General features: G+C 41.4%; 2 protein-coding genes across 5 annotated transcripts in view; one reads left to right on the top strand and one right to left on the bottom strand.

The window, feature by feature from the left end:
• Positions 1-5030, bottom strand: part of GDAP2 (ganglioside induced differentiation associated protein 2) — a 67574-nt gene extending 62544 nt beyond the window's left edge. Inside the window, exon 1 of one of the 2 annotated variants that reach the window (XM_060626301.3) lies at positions 4817-5030. The gene's annotated coding sequence lies outside the window, so the exon portion shown is untranslated. Of the gene's footprint in view, positions 1-4524; positions 4742-4816 lie in introns of those variants that run through there. The other variant, XM_060626302.3, reaches the window with a different exon arrangement.
• A 56-nt stretch (positions 5031-5086) lies between these two features.
• Positions 5087-16800, top strand: part of WDR3 (WD repeat domain 3) — a 30981-nt gene continuing 19267 nt past the window's right edge. For 2 of the 3 annotated variants that reach the window (XM_060626308.3, XM_060626310.3), the window contains exons 1-8: positions 5087-5146; positions 7645-7846; positions 8791-9000; positions 11755-11873; positions 13967-14045; positions 14915-15010; positions 15960-16073; positions 16280-16381. In XM_060626308.3, coding sequence (XP_060482291.3) covers positions 7676-7846; positions 8791-9000; positions 11755-11873; positions 13967-14045; positions 14915-15010; positions 15960-16073; positions 16280-16381 — 891 coding nt within the window. In that variant the 5' untranslated portion in view covers positions 5087-5146; positions 7645-7675. The other variant, XM_060626311.3, reaches the window with a different exon arrangement.

Below are 16800 nucleotides of genomic sequence, written 5' to 3'. Positions count from 1 at the left end.
ATTTATCTCAATGTCTGCCCTTGTAATGATTTGTTAACCCCTAAAACCCAGATCAACCCAACATCTTTTTTCTCTCATTCTAGTCTTATGCTATTAGAAAAACAATCAGTATCCTGTCTGCTGCCAAGACAAATGCATGTTTTCCGAGGCCCTCCATCAACACTATTAGGAAATACTAGGAAACTGTGTTAGTAATTCTTGGGTGACTCTATACTACACCATATAGCATTTGCGGTGGACATCCTCTAAGATGTCCTTCAATGATGCCGATTCCTGATATCAATGCTCTGGTACAGCTGCCTCTGACAATGAACAGGGCTGGCCCATATACCAACCAATAGATTCTGCAGAAATGATAGTATATGACTTTGAAGGATGAGTCATAAAAGATATTGTGCTCTCTTGGAGTGCTTGCTCTGAGAAGTTAGCTCCTACGATGTGGGACACTCAAGAAGCCCATGAGAAGGTCCCCATGGGAAGTACCTGAGAGTTCCTGCCAACAACCAGCATTGATGCCCAGGCAGGTGAAGGAATCCCCTTGGATCCTCCAGCCTCAGTTGGGCTTCAAATGACTTCAGCCCCAGCTGACATCCTGACTGCAACCTCATGAGAAATGCTCATGAACCAGAACCACACAACTAAGCTGCTACTGAATTCTGAATTCCTGGCCCATAGAAGTTATAAGACAATAAATACTTATTTGCCTACTATGTCCCAGGCATTCAATTACTTATGTATTATTAGATGCTGAGATTCTACTGGCAGAGGGAGACTCACAAAAATCACACAAATATATAATCACAGAAACAAATATACTGCATAGCTGAAATTTGTGAGAAGTGTTCTGTAAAGAAGAACAAGGTAGAAAGCTCACTTAGATTGGAGAGAATGTCTCTTCCAGGACGTGACAGTTGAGACCAAAAGTAGACAGGTTTTACAGAGGTGAGGATAAATCTGGGAGCTGCACTCTTAAGCCGGCCCAACTGCCTTCAAATAATGCATTTTACTCCACTTTACCAGCTCTCCTCTAAGTGAAAAGGTAATAACTCTTCCTTCACAATATCTGATCTCTCCTTCCCCTCTGTCCTCCTATTCTTAAAAAAAAAAAAAAAAAAAAAAAAGTCCTTCCCTATTTCTTCTTCAGATGCCAGCTAAATGCCTCATTCTACGACCTAACTTCATAAACATAATCTGTTTTGGAGATCTATTTCCTTTTCTTCCATTAATTCAACCTACTGCAGTTTTCTTGGCACCTCTGGTAACAATGCTAAAATTGCTCTTTCAAGGTCTAACAATGACTACCCAAATGTTAAATCCAGGAGCTAATCAAATTTTAGTTGCATTAACTATTGGTCATTCTTTCCCTGAAACTCTACTATCCTCTTTGACAGTACACTAGTGGGTGGTTGGCTTGAATCTCCGATCACATCTTATCCATATAATTTGTTGGACCTCCTTCCCAGATCTTAAAAGTCATTGTGCCCCTTAAGATATTGGGTGCTAAATGAGCAGTAAACATGCTTCAGAGCTCTCAAAGTTGAATGGCATTCTATAGAAAGTGTCATAGCATTTAACAAAGAATAAATTCTTTTTCACCTCCATCTCTAAACAGAAATTGGTATTTCTCATCAAAAAGAGATTTAAATCTCCCCTTTTCTCCAACACACACACCTTGGCAATAAAGCAAATGGAGCAGCAAAGCCAAGCTAGGCAGGAAAATTTGATCCTTGATACTTAAGGAATATGGGTTCTTAACATTTTTCGTGTCACAGACCCTTTTGGGAATCACATAAAAAGATCAAGACCTTTTCACCACCCAAAATGTGAGTACATGAGCTGATATAAGGAAAGATTTGCAAATAAATTTGAGAAGGTTCCCAGAGTCTGATTAAGAATCCCAATGACAGAACACAGAGTGCTCAGGTGAGGGAGGAGGGAAAGGCAACACAGTGCTATGTAGTTAAAGCCAAATTTTGGTTAACATTAAGGAGCAAGACCTTCCAGTGAATTCAGTTAATCAGTTCTGTACTTTGCGCAGGTTCATAAGTAAACACTAAACCTTAGTCTAAAAGGCTCCTGAGGCAAGACTTCTATGTCCCAGGATCAAAAAGTCTACAGGAGACAAACAGAAGATTCTAGAATAGATCATATCTATTTCCTTAGCCATACTATCTTAAGGTTACCTTCAATATCTTCATGAATGATGACCTAAAGACAAATCCTTTACGATTCAAATGCATAGTGAGAATAAACAATTCTCATTACCCTCTGGCATGTCTATTTCTTCAAATATTGTCAATGTTTAGGTTAAATCCTCATTTGTTTTTAAACAAATCTGCAATCCTTCAGTTTAAGAAGTGCTCTAAATAAAGCTTTATATGAATAATTGTATTGGCTAGAGGGATTAGATTTTTATTGTTCAAGACTAGGTAGGGTCAGGCAGAATAGCCTAGATCACTGTCTCAAGATAACCTGGTTTTTGTCTGGATAAAAAGAAAATGGTATCATTTAAAAGAGAAAAACAAGAACTTTAAATCTGTTTGCTTTTTTTTTTTTTAAATGTTTACATTGTTTGGACAGGCCTGGGTAAAAGTACATAGAGAGCTGGTCCATGCTTTTGACCTCCATTAATCACCAGCTCTCTTTTCACTGTGCAAACACAGCAAAACAAATTACAGATTTACCCTTCCTTATGCCTTGTATTTCGGTATTTAAAACTTCAGAGCACATTAGATATTCATCTAGAGTACCTCCATCCCAACACCAAATCTATCATATTTACGAATTATTCTATGCAAATAGAAATAACTTTATTTTTAAGTTACTTAGGTGGAACAACAAACCAAGGCAATAAAGATATGTCAACAATAAATACAGTTTAACAAATATTTCTAAGTGGTATCAATGGCCCAGGTCAAATTTAACATTATCATTCAAAACCACCGAAAGCACATGCTCCAATGGTGAGTTCATAGTACCACCTTCATATTAAAAGAACTTCATTTAACTAGGGGCGCCTGGAAGACTCAGTTGGTTAAGCATCAGACTTGGCTCAGGTCATGATATAATGGTTTGTGAGTTTGAGCCCCACATTCGTGTCTGTACTGACAGCTGGGAGCCTGGAGGCTGCTTCAGTTTCTGCATCTCCCTCCCTCTCTCTGGTCTTGCCCACTTACACTCTGGGTCTCTCTCTCTCTCAAAAATAAATGAACATTAAAACATTTTTAAAAATAAAGAACTTTACTAAGTTTTAATTATTAGTATTAATACAATTAATACAAATTGGACAATGTGAAACTTATGAGAAATTAGGGTTATTCTCTTTAAATACTGTATGAATTGGGAATTTCATAAAATGCATTATCTTGGCAATCACAGCTGCTCTTACCCCAACTTTTATTAAAATTATTTTTTCCATTTGTGATTGTCCCTCCGCATATTTCATAGAATATTAAGAGAAATTTTAAGTAAAATCATGACTCATTCAAATATAAAAATGAGTAGGTATCCAACATTTTATTTAACTCAAAAGCAAACCAGACAGGTGGTAGATTGAAGGGAATTCCAAAATTGAACATATTGATCAGGAATATTGAAATGAACGTACAGGAAGACAACTTCCACTGAATCTTTAAGAGGACAAAATCTACATGTCTATAGACAAAAATTATACAGTATTGACATTAGTTATCTAGAGTTCACAGAGTTGTAAAATAGCTTTCTTGGAATAGCTTTCTAGATAGAATCTAGATTATGCAGTTTTCTACTGAAGCACACATTTTTTTCTAATTATATAATGCATATCACCTATAGATTTTAACTATACACACCCACCTAAATGCTCCCTTCCCCATAACATTTACTGAAATAGTAGTTTGTTGCCACAATTTCCTCCTTTCTCATTCATCCAAGCCACAGTAATCTTGTTTCAAAACACCTACAGTGCTACATCTATCTATAGTCTCAATCGCTACTATTGCAATTTTCTTGAATATGGAAGACCAGCTGCACATGTGTTAAGAACTCCAGAAACGTCTGAAGATAATCAGATAATTTAGATAAATGTCTCATTTCTAGGTTGACTGCAGACATCTTGTTAAATAAGCAAAGGCAAAGGCTTATTTCCATCGTAGAGCTTTTTGTTAGCTTTAATTTTCCACAACTACACACATCAGAACTCATTTCTGAACATTTCTGTGCAGCCCAAGAATAGAAGCGGACAGAGCTGCAAGACAGAAAGCCTAATTTCCACTTGGTGACAGAGTACCTAAACCTCGATTACCACGCAAGGAGGAGTCAGCACTGGTCACTTCCCCCTCAAGCGGCCAGGGAGCGGAAACACAAAGCCAGACCAATGTCACTCCAGGGACTGGAGATCCAGACAACTCAGCATCCTGGGCTCGGCGCCTATCCAGCCCTGACTCGACCTGCTCTCGGTTTGTGGAACGCCCCGTCCACACGCGCGGCAACATACACTTGACCGTGGGGCTGTAACCTGCAGGGGTCCCAGCCGCCCTATCTCACCTGCATCCAGGGCGCGTGCCTCCCCAGTGACTGCAGCACCACTGGCCCTGGTACCCAGGTCTGCCTACCCTGTCTTCTTGTCGATAAGTTGTCCCCGACAGTGCTGCGGGCCAGAAGAGCCCGACCAACCGCTGGGGAAGAAGTGGCAGGCTCATTCTCCCAGAGGGCGGACAGCACTAACCCTCTCCGTCCGCACCCCCAGCCGGGGCCGAGTCCGAGCGCCTCCAGCCGCGCCCCCCGCCCGCTCCGCCCCGCTTTCCCCCCCGGCCCCGGTCTAGGTCCCGCCTCTCACCGCACTCCGGCGGTCCCATCCGGGCGGCAGCGAGGCGGGTTAAGCTCCTCGCAGAAAGCGGCCGAGCGGCATCCCCAGACACCCCTGGCCAGGAGCTCGGCGATCAGGTGAGGCAAAGTCCCAGGAGGCTGGAGTGACCAGCTGGAAGAGCTTTGAGTGGCGAACACGGCTTCCGCTACCGGCCGGCCCTCACCAACCACAGCCCACACGCACGTCATTTCCTCCTCGAAGGCAAAAGGAATGCCGGGCGGAAGTGGGTCGCGGAGCGGACCCGGAAGGGGTGGGTACTGTGGGCGGGTCCAAGCGGCCCGGATCCTCGTGGAGGCCCAGGTGGGTAAGGTGGGCGCCAGGCGTTCCGACCCGGTTCCTCGCGGTCCTGGCTGAGGCCTTCGGGGCACCAGCCCCAGATAAGGCGGGGCCGTTTGCGGCCGGTTGCTAGGGTGGAGGGGAACCTGAGCGACTGCGAACCTACCGACGTCCCCGGAGGCCACCTGCAATCGCCCGGGGCTGGCGCCTGCGGTAGCAGAGGTGCCGCGCGTCCAGGGGCTCCCCAGAGGATGCTCAGGCAGCATGATCCGTGTGCGGAGCCCCCTCGCTCTGTCCTGACTGAAGACTTGGGTTGGGGACGTCTGACAAGTCTGTCGCAACGTCCCAGCCCTTCAGTGCATCATAGCAGCAACGTATTTTGGGGATCTGCGGCTATACCTGGAAACAGGGATGGTAGGGGTGCGGGGGAAGGTTAGGTCATGACCTCTCTTTAAAAGGCGTTGAGATCTGTGCACGTGAGACACAAATGACCAGTGCCAAGTTGTATGGAAGGTAGTTTGAATACGGAGGCAATTGAAAAGGCTGCGAGGATTGGTCTAGCCTCGGAGGAAGTGGGCCTCAGAGAATAACACCGGTTTAAAAAAATAGGTCGTGGACAATGCACGTTTTTCTAGGTGAGAGGAACAACGTGAAGAAAGCAAGGTGGCAGGACAAGGAAGGAAACCAACTAACCTGATAGGAACCCAGTGGCAAAGAGCTGGAACAGAAAGTATCTTACATCCCTTTGCTTAGTTTCCTTGTCCGTAAAATGGGGGTAAGAATAGTACCGACTTTGAAGGTTATTGTGAAGAATTTTTTATAGGTATATTTACAATACTTTAGATGCTTTTCTAAATGCCTTACGTGTATTAACCCTTTTAATTCACTCAGTTGCTATTTGTCATTAAACAACCACATATGTTTACTCAGGTGTATTCATTTAATACATCGCTATTTATAAGTGCCCTTTAAGTCTTGGCTGCTATAATAATATTTTTTTATTAATGAGCCAAAGGTTGCTACAAGGTTTTGAGCCTGAATGGCTGGGAGAGTTGTGTGTCTTAGAAAAAGGAACAAATGAGGGGTTCAGGAAGCAAGGTAGGTTTGGTTTTACATATGTTCAAGGAGATGCTGCAAGGTCATTGAATGGGAATATTTCATAAGTTTTTGGAACTCTGTTATTTGTATTCACATATATGGACAGGAATAGAGATGTAGGTGTCCCTGGGCCCAGGCATCCTATATGAAGTCTCCAAGGAAAATACTGTGGAAAGAATTGGTAGATGGCCAAAGACTACCAAGAGGACCAATTCTAGTTAAGGGGCTGGAGAAATAAGAGGAATTGGGGAAGAATTGATCAAATGGCATGGGCTAACAGCATTATCACATTGTTAATAATTCTTTTCTTGATTTTTAACTGGCTTTTGTTGGTTCTTAGGTGAGGAAAAATGAGACCGCTAAGTGATTACTAAAAGAAAATATTAAAGAGAGCTGGCATTGATTATTTTTCTGTTAAGTTAGGCTGAAGGAGAGTGTAATCAGAAATAGTTTCTGTAGAGTCAAACCAAATGTAGAAACCAGCAACAAAACGCAGCTCCCAGAAAAAGGGTGTAATTTCTGTTTGGTGTTGTATTTTTTAAGATGCATAGGTGTTTGGGGCACTTTTCACTTTGTATCAAGACCAGAGAAGCTTGGCTTATCTTCTTCACTTGTATCTTTTGTCAATAACCAGTATTTCAGGGGCACCTGGGTGGCTCAGTCGGTTGGGCGTCCATCTTTGGCTCGGGACATGGTCTCACGGTTCATGGGTTCGAGCCCCACGTTGGGCTCTCTGCTGACATATCAGAGCCTGGAGCCTGCTTTGGATTCTGTGTTTCCCTCTGTCTGTCCCCTGCTCTCTCTGTGTCTTTGTCTCTCAAAAATAAATAAACATTAAAAAATTTAAAAAAACAAACAAACAGAAATCGGCCCTGGGAGGTAAGGTGAATGTGGCTCTCAGCAATCTGTTTTCATAAGACCTCTCGTGATTTGGATATGTACCTGAGTTTGAGAACCACTATGCTAGAGGATAATGTGCCATGAAGTTAAGGATTTTCTTTTACTCAACATCATATCTCTAGTATCTAGTATCTAAAATAGCACTTCTCCAGGTAGTAGGATTATAGTAATTGTTTACTGTGAATATATTCAGCCTCTGTCCATCTCAGTGTAAAAACTTTGATGGCGGTTGAATGAACAGAAGTGAATTGTTGAGCTGCCTTGAGGCCATATGTCGGTTATTTGTGAGGTGGGCATGACGAGATGACCAATTTGAAACTTGAGGAATGAGGGCTTACACGTGAGTCAACAGCACATAAAAAAATGAAGATGTCCAGGTATTATGTGAATGATTTATTCAGAGTAAATAAAAGTGAAGAAGCCACAAGTTACATGCTTTAACCACACAATAAACAGTTGGTGTTTGCTGGCCTCACAGAACCCAGACACCCAAGGAACTGAATTTTCTTTGTTTGTGTGCACAGCTGCCTCACTTGTGGAACCAGACATTACGACATGGGGCTCACGAAGCAGTATCTACGCTATGTTGCCAGTGCAGTCTTTGGCCTTGTTGGCAGCCAAAAGGGTAATATTGTCTTTGTAACGCTTCGTGGTGAAAAAGGACGCTATGTGGCAGTACCAGCCTGCGAACATGTGTTCATCTGGGACTTAAGGAAAGGAGAGAAGGTAAGCCAGAAATCAATGAGGTTGATAACTGATTTATACATATTTGAGGATGGGGAGGCAGAAGTGGGAGATTTTTGTATGTGTGTGCCCCTGGAAGAGAAGTCTTTCTTTGGGCCTAGGTAGCAAGTAACAGGTTCTATTATGTTCTTCTGCACTAAATTCTGAAAACCACACCAAACAGCAGTTTACCTCTTAGGTATCTATTTGTAGTATTTCCAGGTGAGTAGTTGTCATTATTCCTGACATGTTTGGTTTTCTCTGCCAGTTCTTTATTTTTCAAGTTCTTCTACTTGGCCTCGCAACCAGTTATAAAATATTAGCCATTTAAAAGGAATATTACTCAGCTATGTTGATCGAGTCTTTTTCTCACTTCTACAGATGAGGCCCGAGGTTGTTAAACTAGGTTTTGATACTTTGTGACTGAGTTCCCTAAACCTACCACTTCTGCCAAACCAAATTGAGGCGTTTTGATCTTGTCCACTTACAATGTGACTCCCAAGAGGTTAATACTTTGATGCTTGTTGCCACCCAGAGTTTCTTGGGGATAAACCATACAGCACTCTAGTGGCACACAGATTGACTTCTTTAAGATGGGGCTCAGTTAAAGTGAGGATGTTTTAATAACCCTATATGGAAAGTCATTTGGTGTTAACATAGGATAAGGATTTAGTAATTTATCACTTGGGAAACTTTTGCACATTATTATGCTAATGTAGGGCTTCGGAGAATATAATTTTACCCTTTCTTGAGTGTTTCATTGCCCAGCACAAATAATAATTCCTCTATTAAAGAACTTGAGATGAATTGTCGAATTTTATTATCATTCATAAGAGTGATCTGGAATTATCGACGCTCTTAATTTTATTGTCCCTGATTATTCCCACACTTTTCCTTTGATGACCTGTTTAACTCCTGTACATCGTTTATGATTCTTACAATTGCAGATCCTCATCCTTCAGGGACTTAAACAAGAAGTCACTTGCTTGTGTCCCTCCCCAGATGGGCTGCACTTAGCTGTTGGTTATGAGGATGGGTCTATCCGAATCTTCAGTCTCCTGAGTGGGGAAGGAAATGTGACCTTCAATGGACACAAGGCAGCCATCACTTCCCTGAAGTATGATCAGCTAGGAGGCAGACTGGCTTCTGGGTCCAAGGTGAGACTTTGAATCAGGTGCCCAGATTTTGATTTAGTAAAGGACTATAAGGCTTATGTTGAAGCTGGTTGTTCACAAAAACTGATGGGTGAAACAGTGGGTTTTTGGTGTACAGAACAGTATAGATGGTGGAAATAAAGGGGGAAGGATGAGTATGAATTGGGTGGTTCATTTTATTTCCTATCACGTTCTCTGATAAAAGCCTGTTGGTGTTGTTGGTGTTGTTTTTAATCTTCTTAATGTTTATTTTTGAGAGAGAGAGAGAGACAGGACAGAGTGTGAATGGGGGAGGGGCAGCGAGAGAGAGAGAGACACAGAATTCGAAGTAGGCTCCAGGCTCTGAGCTGTCAGCACACAGCCCGACGTGGGGCTGGAACTCATAAACCGTGAGATCATGACCTGAGCTGAAGTCGGATGCTTAACCGACTGAGACACCCAGGCGCCCCAAAAGCCTGTTAAATATAGGAGCAAGATGAGGGTGCCCCAGATAACTATTATGTAACATCATTGTGGAAGTGCTACTTAAAACAGTACACTAGGGGAAAAACAGATGAGTCAAGGAGAGACACAGGGGTCATTCTTTGCCATTAAGTCCAATAAAGTCCACAGTCTTCAGTTTAGAAGATGCAGTATAAAAGATTGCATTGACAGGGGCGCCTGGGTGGCTCAGTCGGTTAAGCAGCCGACTTCGGCTCAGGTCATGATCTCGCGGTCCGTGAGTTCGAGCCCCGCGTCGGGCTCTGTGCTGACAGCTCGGAGCCTGGAGACTGCTTCTGTTTCTGTGTCTCCCTGTCTCTCTGCCCCTCCCCCATTCGCGCTCTGTCTCTGCCTTTCAAAAATGAATAAATGTTAAAAAAAAAAAATTAAAAAAAAAGATTGCATTGACAACAGTAGGTTAAATAACAGAAAGATACTATGAAACCATACTGAAGAATGTAACAGAAGACTTGAATAGAGATACAAACCATGTTGAATGGGAAGACAAAGATGCTAGTTTTTTCCAGTTCACTTATACAGATAAAGCAATTTAAATATCTCACAAGTTTTTGTTGTTTTTTGAGAACATGACCAAATTATTTAAAGCATGAATGGAAAACAAATGAATCAAAAACACCAGAAATTTGGGAAAGTTGAATAATAAAACAGGGCTTCAGGTTTGTTTGTTTGTTTGTTTTCAGAGTTAGATGTTTTTAGGAGGTTTCAGATACTAAATGCATTATGAAGTCATAATTTAAAATGTGTTAATCTGGCATCAATACAAAAATAGGTAGATTATTGCAACCAAATGGGAATCCCAGACTCAAATCCACTCTCATGTTTCTAATTAGTATATTTTAAAGATAATGTTTCTGGTGTGTATAAAAATGATGAATTACTCACGAAATAGTATAGGCAATTGGCTCAGTATGTAGGGGGAAGTTTTGAATTAAAGCTTTACTTTATGCCATATGCAAAATGAGTCACAGATTAGAAACTTAAATAGTAAAGAGTGATATTTTAAGTACACTAGAAGATACACTGGAAGTAAGTATCTGCTACTAAGGTAGAAAGGGACTTTAAGCATGTCAGTAAAGAAAGAAATTACAAAGGAAAAGATCAATAGATTTGAATATTTAGATTTAAAGCGTTTGTACATTAAAAAAAAATAGGAAACTTATTGAGAGTAAATCCTGAGTTCTCACAGGGAGAAATTTTTTTTCCTTTTATCTTCTTTGCTTTTTGTTGTATTTGTACGAGAAGATGGGTGTTAGCTGAACCTGTTGCTGTCATGGTGTACATGCACCTCAAGTTTATCCAGTGATGTATGATTGTTATTTCTCAATGAAACTGGAAAAAAAGTTAAAAGACATTGAAAAAGGGGACGTATTTAATATTTTCAGTATAGGAAGGATTAATAGCGTTCATCTCATAATAACTTTACAAACGAGCTAAAGGTAAGACCCTAAGGAGGATGAAAGACGTGACCTAGCAGTTCGAGAGAGGTACAAACGGCCAGCAATCACTGTAGAGCATGTGCAGAATTTCTTGTGAGTATTCAGAAATGCAAATCCAATAAATACTGAGACAGCGTTTTTAACTTCTGAAGTTGGCAGTGGTTTTTGAAAAGCTCATAATATCCAGAGCCAAAGGGATGGGAAAACTGGCCTTGTCATTCATATCCCTGGTGGACCTACAGATTGGTGCAAGTTAAAGAGATCACCTTGTCGCAATGAATTGCAAACTTGAAAACTAATACCTTTTAACCCAAGAATTTCCCTTTTTAGTATTCTGATCTGAGGTATGTACAAAGATTGCTGTGCAAGAATGTTCATTTCCACATATTTATGATAGAAATTTGGGAACTACCTAAGTGGTTAAAACAAAAAATTTTAAATGGGTTATGGTATATCCTTAGGATTGATTATTATATGGTCATTGAAAACGAGAACAGTCTGGAGGGATGTGGAAAAATGGAAATATTTTAAGTGGAAAAAGTTGGGGGGGGTTATAAAATGTTACCAATAACATGATCCCAGTTTTCTAAAAATAATCTGGATGTTGGATTGGAACATTATAAAACAGCATACCTGCAACAGTGGTTACATCTGGGTGGTAGAATTAACTGGTTTTTATTCCCTCTGTACTTTTTTGTATGTGTTTCCAGATTTTCTACAGTTTTCTGTTATATCACCTTTGCAGTAAAAATACTACATCCTATTGTTTCTCAAGGCACTGTGGTAAAGAAAATTCTTCTGTGTTATCTGATCCCTTTAGGACACAGATACTATCGTATGGGATGTGATCAATGAAAGTGGCCTCTACCGTCTGAAGGGGCACAAGGACGCCGTGACACAAGCATTGTTTCTACGAGAAAAGAATCTACTAGTTACTAGGTAAAGAAATAACAGTTTCGTTTCTAGTTCTTTCCTATGTGAATGCATCAGAGAGGGTTTCAAAGAGGAAATGTGCCTCATTCCTTCCTCATTTCTCTGCACTCTCCTCAGGCTCATGTGCTCGCTTCCTCCTTTGCCCTCTGCATTCCTCTGTCCTTCCCTCTTTTCCCCAGTGGTATCATAGAAGCTATCCAGAGTTGTTTCTAGCATTTTTAAAGTATCTTTTCTGATTTGTTATTGTTATCCCCTGGCATTAGCTTTTCCATGTTCCTTAAACCTTGACATGCCTTTCATAGACTGAGCTGTCTGCTTTCTGGATCCCTAGAAAGTCAGGAAAGCAGAATGTGGAGCAGTGGGCTGGTGTAAATACCAAGTGCCTGAATTCCTGCCTGCCTTTTGAGAACAGATGTGCTCTACACGTAACCCTTCTCTTAGGTTGAGCCATTTGAAATTTCCATTTGTGTAGGTCAAACATGATATCCGCCATTTCGTATGGCTCAACCTTCTATAATAATTATTGGTCCTGAGGAATGGCCACCCAGGGAAGTTTGGGATCCTAAGGTTTGCCAGCAGTAACTAGAAGAACTTTAGTAATGACTCAGAAGCAGTTGTGAAGGAGCACTGAATGGCATACCGTTGGTGGGTTAGTTCCTGTGGGATGGCCCATTGGTGTGTCTTGTTAGATAACACAAGTTCTATGAGAGAACGACTAAGGTTCCACTAGAATTGTACCCTTTATAGCTCAGTGAACAGTTGACCCTTGAACAACAGATTTGAATTGGGCCGGTCCACTTATCCGTGTGTTGTTTCCAATAAATGGAGTACTGTAAATGTGTTTTCTCTTATGATTTCTTAATGTTTTCTTTTCTCTAGCTTTGTTGTGAGAATGCATATTACATACAACGTAAGCGTTAAGCAGCTGTTTATGTTATCGGTCAACAGTAGGCTGTATGTGAGTAGTGTTTTGGGGGAGTCAAAGTTGTATGTTGATTTTTGACCCCACTGGGGTGAGGGAGCCGGTGCCCCCTAGCCCCCTCATTGTACAGGGGTCAACTGTTAAAAAAAAAAGTAAGGAAATAACACAGTGAGGTGGGATTTTATACGAAAGACTTCGTAAATTGGGTTTTTTGTCTTTTGGTTTTTTCCAGTTTGGTCATGAAGGAGAATTATATTGGATTTATATTAGTGAAGAAGCAGGGAAGAGGTGTTTGAGGCAGGAGGAGTAGAGCTCATTGGCAGGGAGACTCAGAAGCCAATTAACGAGAGGTTTTGAAAATGGTGCTGAAGAATTTGATTTTGATTCTATAGAGAACCTGGAGCTAGTGTAAGTTTAAAAAGTTGTGATTATCTGATAGTAGTTTATTGGATGTAATGAAGAAACGGGAACGGACAAAGAGATCAGATGAAAAGCTATGAAAATAATTCAGGCAGTAGAACTGAAATTCAGGCTTGTGTACAGAAATGAATTCGAAGGAGTGAAGGCCTCACAGAGGCGGCATAGAGACCAGCTGGAAGCGGGAGATGGGGGAGCAGAAGAGATCCGAGGTATTTCTGTGTCAGACAGCTGACAGAAGGAAAAGGTTGATGCTGCCATGCTCGAAATGGTGGGCCACAGGTCCATCACACAGGTGATAAGTGCCTCATCACTCTGAATTCAAGGTTATTTTTGTGCTCTCAGGTGCAACGTGGTATTTTGTACCTAATAGCCACATGGAGTTAGGATTTTTTCCTCCTTAAAAAAAGGAGGAGTAGGGGCGCCTGGGTGGCTCAGTGGGTTGAGCATCCAACCTTGGCTCAGGTCATGATCTCATGGTCCGTGGGTTCATGCCCCACGTCAGGCTCTGTGCTAATAGCTCAGAGCCTGAAGCCTGCTTCGGATTCTGTGTCTCCCTCTCTCTGACCCTCCCCTGTTCATGCTCTGTCTCTCTCTGTCTCAAAAATAAATGAACATTAAAAAAATTTTTTTTTAAAAAAAGGAGGAGTAGTAGCATTAGACATGTTGCTGTGTGTATTTTTTTGAAGGCAACAAATGAGTCCTTGATGTCCTGTTTACTGGTTTTTCCTCATAAAATTTTTCTCGTTTCTTTTTTTAGTGGGAAAGATACCCTGGTGAAATGGTGGGACCTTGACACCCAGCACTGCTTTAAAACAATGGTTGGCCACCGAACTGAGGTACATGTAGGGTCACGGGCCCAGGGAAAGAATGGCAAGGCAGAAAGAAAAGATGGTGTTCTCTCCTGCTTTGTTTTTACTACTCCCAGTAATCCTTGCATGCTGTCCTGAGAGACAGAGAGGTTGGTGCGGTGGAGGAAGTGCCGGCCGTGGGAGCAGATACAGCTGCTTCGGGATTTAGTAAAGATTGGCCTTGGATAGGTTTTTAACCCACGAATAGGAGTTTCATTGCTTCTAAGTAATGTGTCCACCTTTATGATTGTAGGGGGGTTTAATGACACCGTACAGTGCCTGGTCCGGTGACACGTAAACAGCAAACGTGGCCATTTTAAGAGTCACTTGAACATACATATTTTCAGTGAAGAGCAGGGAGTATTTTAGATCGTTGTATCCTCCTCCATGTTTTGTTCTCACCAGGCTTTCAAAAACATACCTGGAATTAATGATGATGAAAAGCAAACTAGATTCTTTGTTGACTCGCAACAATATTGTTCTTAGATGTTTGAGGCTGAAAATTATACAGTAGACATCAATGGGGGTACCTTTTATTTGCAAGGCACTGCTGAAACAAAGAAGTACCAGACTTAAAATTGTCCTTTGAGTGGATTCTAGTTAGATCGATTTGTGCTGAACAGCCATTATGTAAATTTAAGGGTAGGAAATTACAGAGAAACTTCTGTTCTACCACAGACCACTTTTTCTTTCCAAAGGTTAGAATTTCTTTCAGTATTTTGAAAAGGTTACCTAATATTAGCTTTGTAAATTCCAAAGGGATTTCGCTACAGATAGTATACTTAGACTTTTGGAATGCCACATCATATATCCTGGAATGTCTTAAAAATCCTGTTTGATCTTTTTATACCCTGTAGGTGTGGGGGTTGGTTCTCGTGTCAGAAGAAAAGCGACTCATCACTGGGTCTTCTGACAGTGAGCTGAGGGCGTGGGACATAGCCTACCTACAGGAGGTAATTGCTTTTCTGATTATGGGCAGCGCTGTGTTTTAGCAGCCCTGCTAAAGCCCCTGCTTCATGGGCTCATCGAATTTAGAATCAGATGTAATCATTGAGTTCTTCTCATTGTACTAGAAGGAATTCTATCACTGATAACTTCCAACTCCTAAACAGATATTTTTTTTCTTCATTATTAGTGCCATTGCCCTCATTCATTTGAGTTTGAAGAAGGATAATTTTAGGGTTACACCTTCTGGTAATGCTAATCTTTTACTTTGTGGAACTCTTAGCACAAAATTCCTGGACCTTTGGGTGTCCGTGGGTGGACTTAAGAATATGTGTGGCCCTTTCCCCTCGGACAAAAATCTGTGTAAAATTTCCATGTGTTTATAAAAATATATTCTGAGAAGATCTGTTACTTTCTCAGATCCGTAAAGATTTTGTGTGGAAAAAAGTTTATGGACCTCAAATTTAGCTGGAGTTAGGTGTGGAGTGTTGTGTTCAGTAGCTGTTCTGGTGGGTTCTACTGCAGTAGTCTAGGCTGTATCGTTGCTTCTTTAAAGGAGAACATATAACCTCTGTAGGTTTTATTGCCTCTGTCGTTCTCAATTCCAGACTTGAATCTTTCCTCCACAATATGGTGGTAGCTCTTTTACCTAAGAAGTTTTTAAAGTTAATGAAAAGTCAGTCACCTTTTTTTTTTTTTTATCTTAGATTAAGTTAATAACTTATTAGCTATAGTCCATACATTTCAGAAAGTTATTGGAGATAGGATAGTGAACACTTTTGTTTGCATTTGCTATAGTCAGTTTTTAAAATACTCTAGGAAACGTCCTACCATTGAAGAGGTTTGATCAAAGAGAACCCTAAATGGAAGTTACCGGTGGCCATGAGGATAGGTTTCTAAGTCATTAGGGCTGGGACACATTATTTCAGCTTTTATTTTCCTATTTTTATAAAACAGATGGATGACCTAGAAGAACCAGAGCCCAAGAAAAGCAGAGGGTCTCCCCCTGGGATACAGGATACACCTGAGCCTCGGGATGGTACCCCGGAGACAGATGAAACTCCTGAGGACGTAATTCTTTTTTCTTTTTGTTTCTAAGCTTCATTTGAATTGAGTCGTAGGAACAATGAGAATTGGAGATTTTTTAATTTAAAAATTTGCAGTTCTCATCATTTTAGGAAATACCTTTGTCACCCGCATTTCTTAGAATCGTATCTTTTCAGAGGTTTGACAGAACTTACATTTAACCTTCACCTTCTCCTTTGCTTCTTCCGTAGCGCATCCTTACGTGCAGAAAAGCTGGTTCCATCATGCGGGAGGGCAGGGACAGAGTCGTGAACCTTGCCGTAGACAGGACGGGCAGGATTCTAGCTTGCCACGTGAGTACCAGTCGTCAGAGAAAACAATAGGGATGGGCTGTTCCCTCTCAGAGACCGTGCTTGTTTCACATTCAGTGCAGAGACTGCGTTTCCCCCAGTCGTGTTAACAGTTCTGTATGTGCTGTTGTGTAGACTTAGGATCCCTAGCTTCTATTAGCATAACACAGTTATGGTTAATGTGATGGTCCTTATCGTTAGCGAACGTTAGTGTGTGCTTTCTAAGCAGTTTAATGGCATTAGCTTCCTCTTTGGTCTTGAGAGCAATGCTGTGATAGGAAGCGGTATTCCCACTTTACACACGAACCAACAATCCCAGAGAGAGGGAATTGTCCCAGCTAATACAACCAGGAAGCCCTGAAGGAACATTCTTGTTTAGGTCTTAGTGAGAAAAAGCTACATTACAAATTGCCTTTCCTGGA

Source organism: Panthera onca, chromosome C1, assembly GCF_046562875.1.
Source record: "Panthera onca isolate mPanOnc1 chromosome C1, mPanOnc1 haplotype 2, whole genome shotgun sequence".
Lineage (NCBI taxonomy): Eukaryota > Metazoa > Chordata > Mammalia > Carnivora > Felidae > Panthera > Panthera onca.
This window is presented reverse-complemented; position numbering and strand designations above follow the sequence as displayed.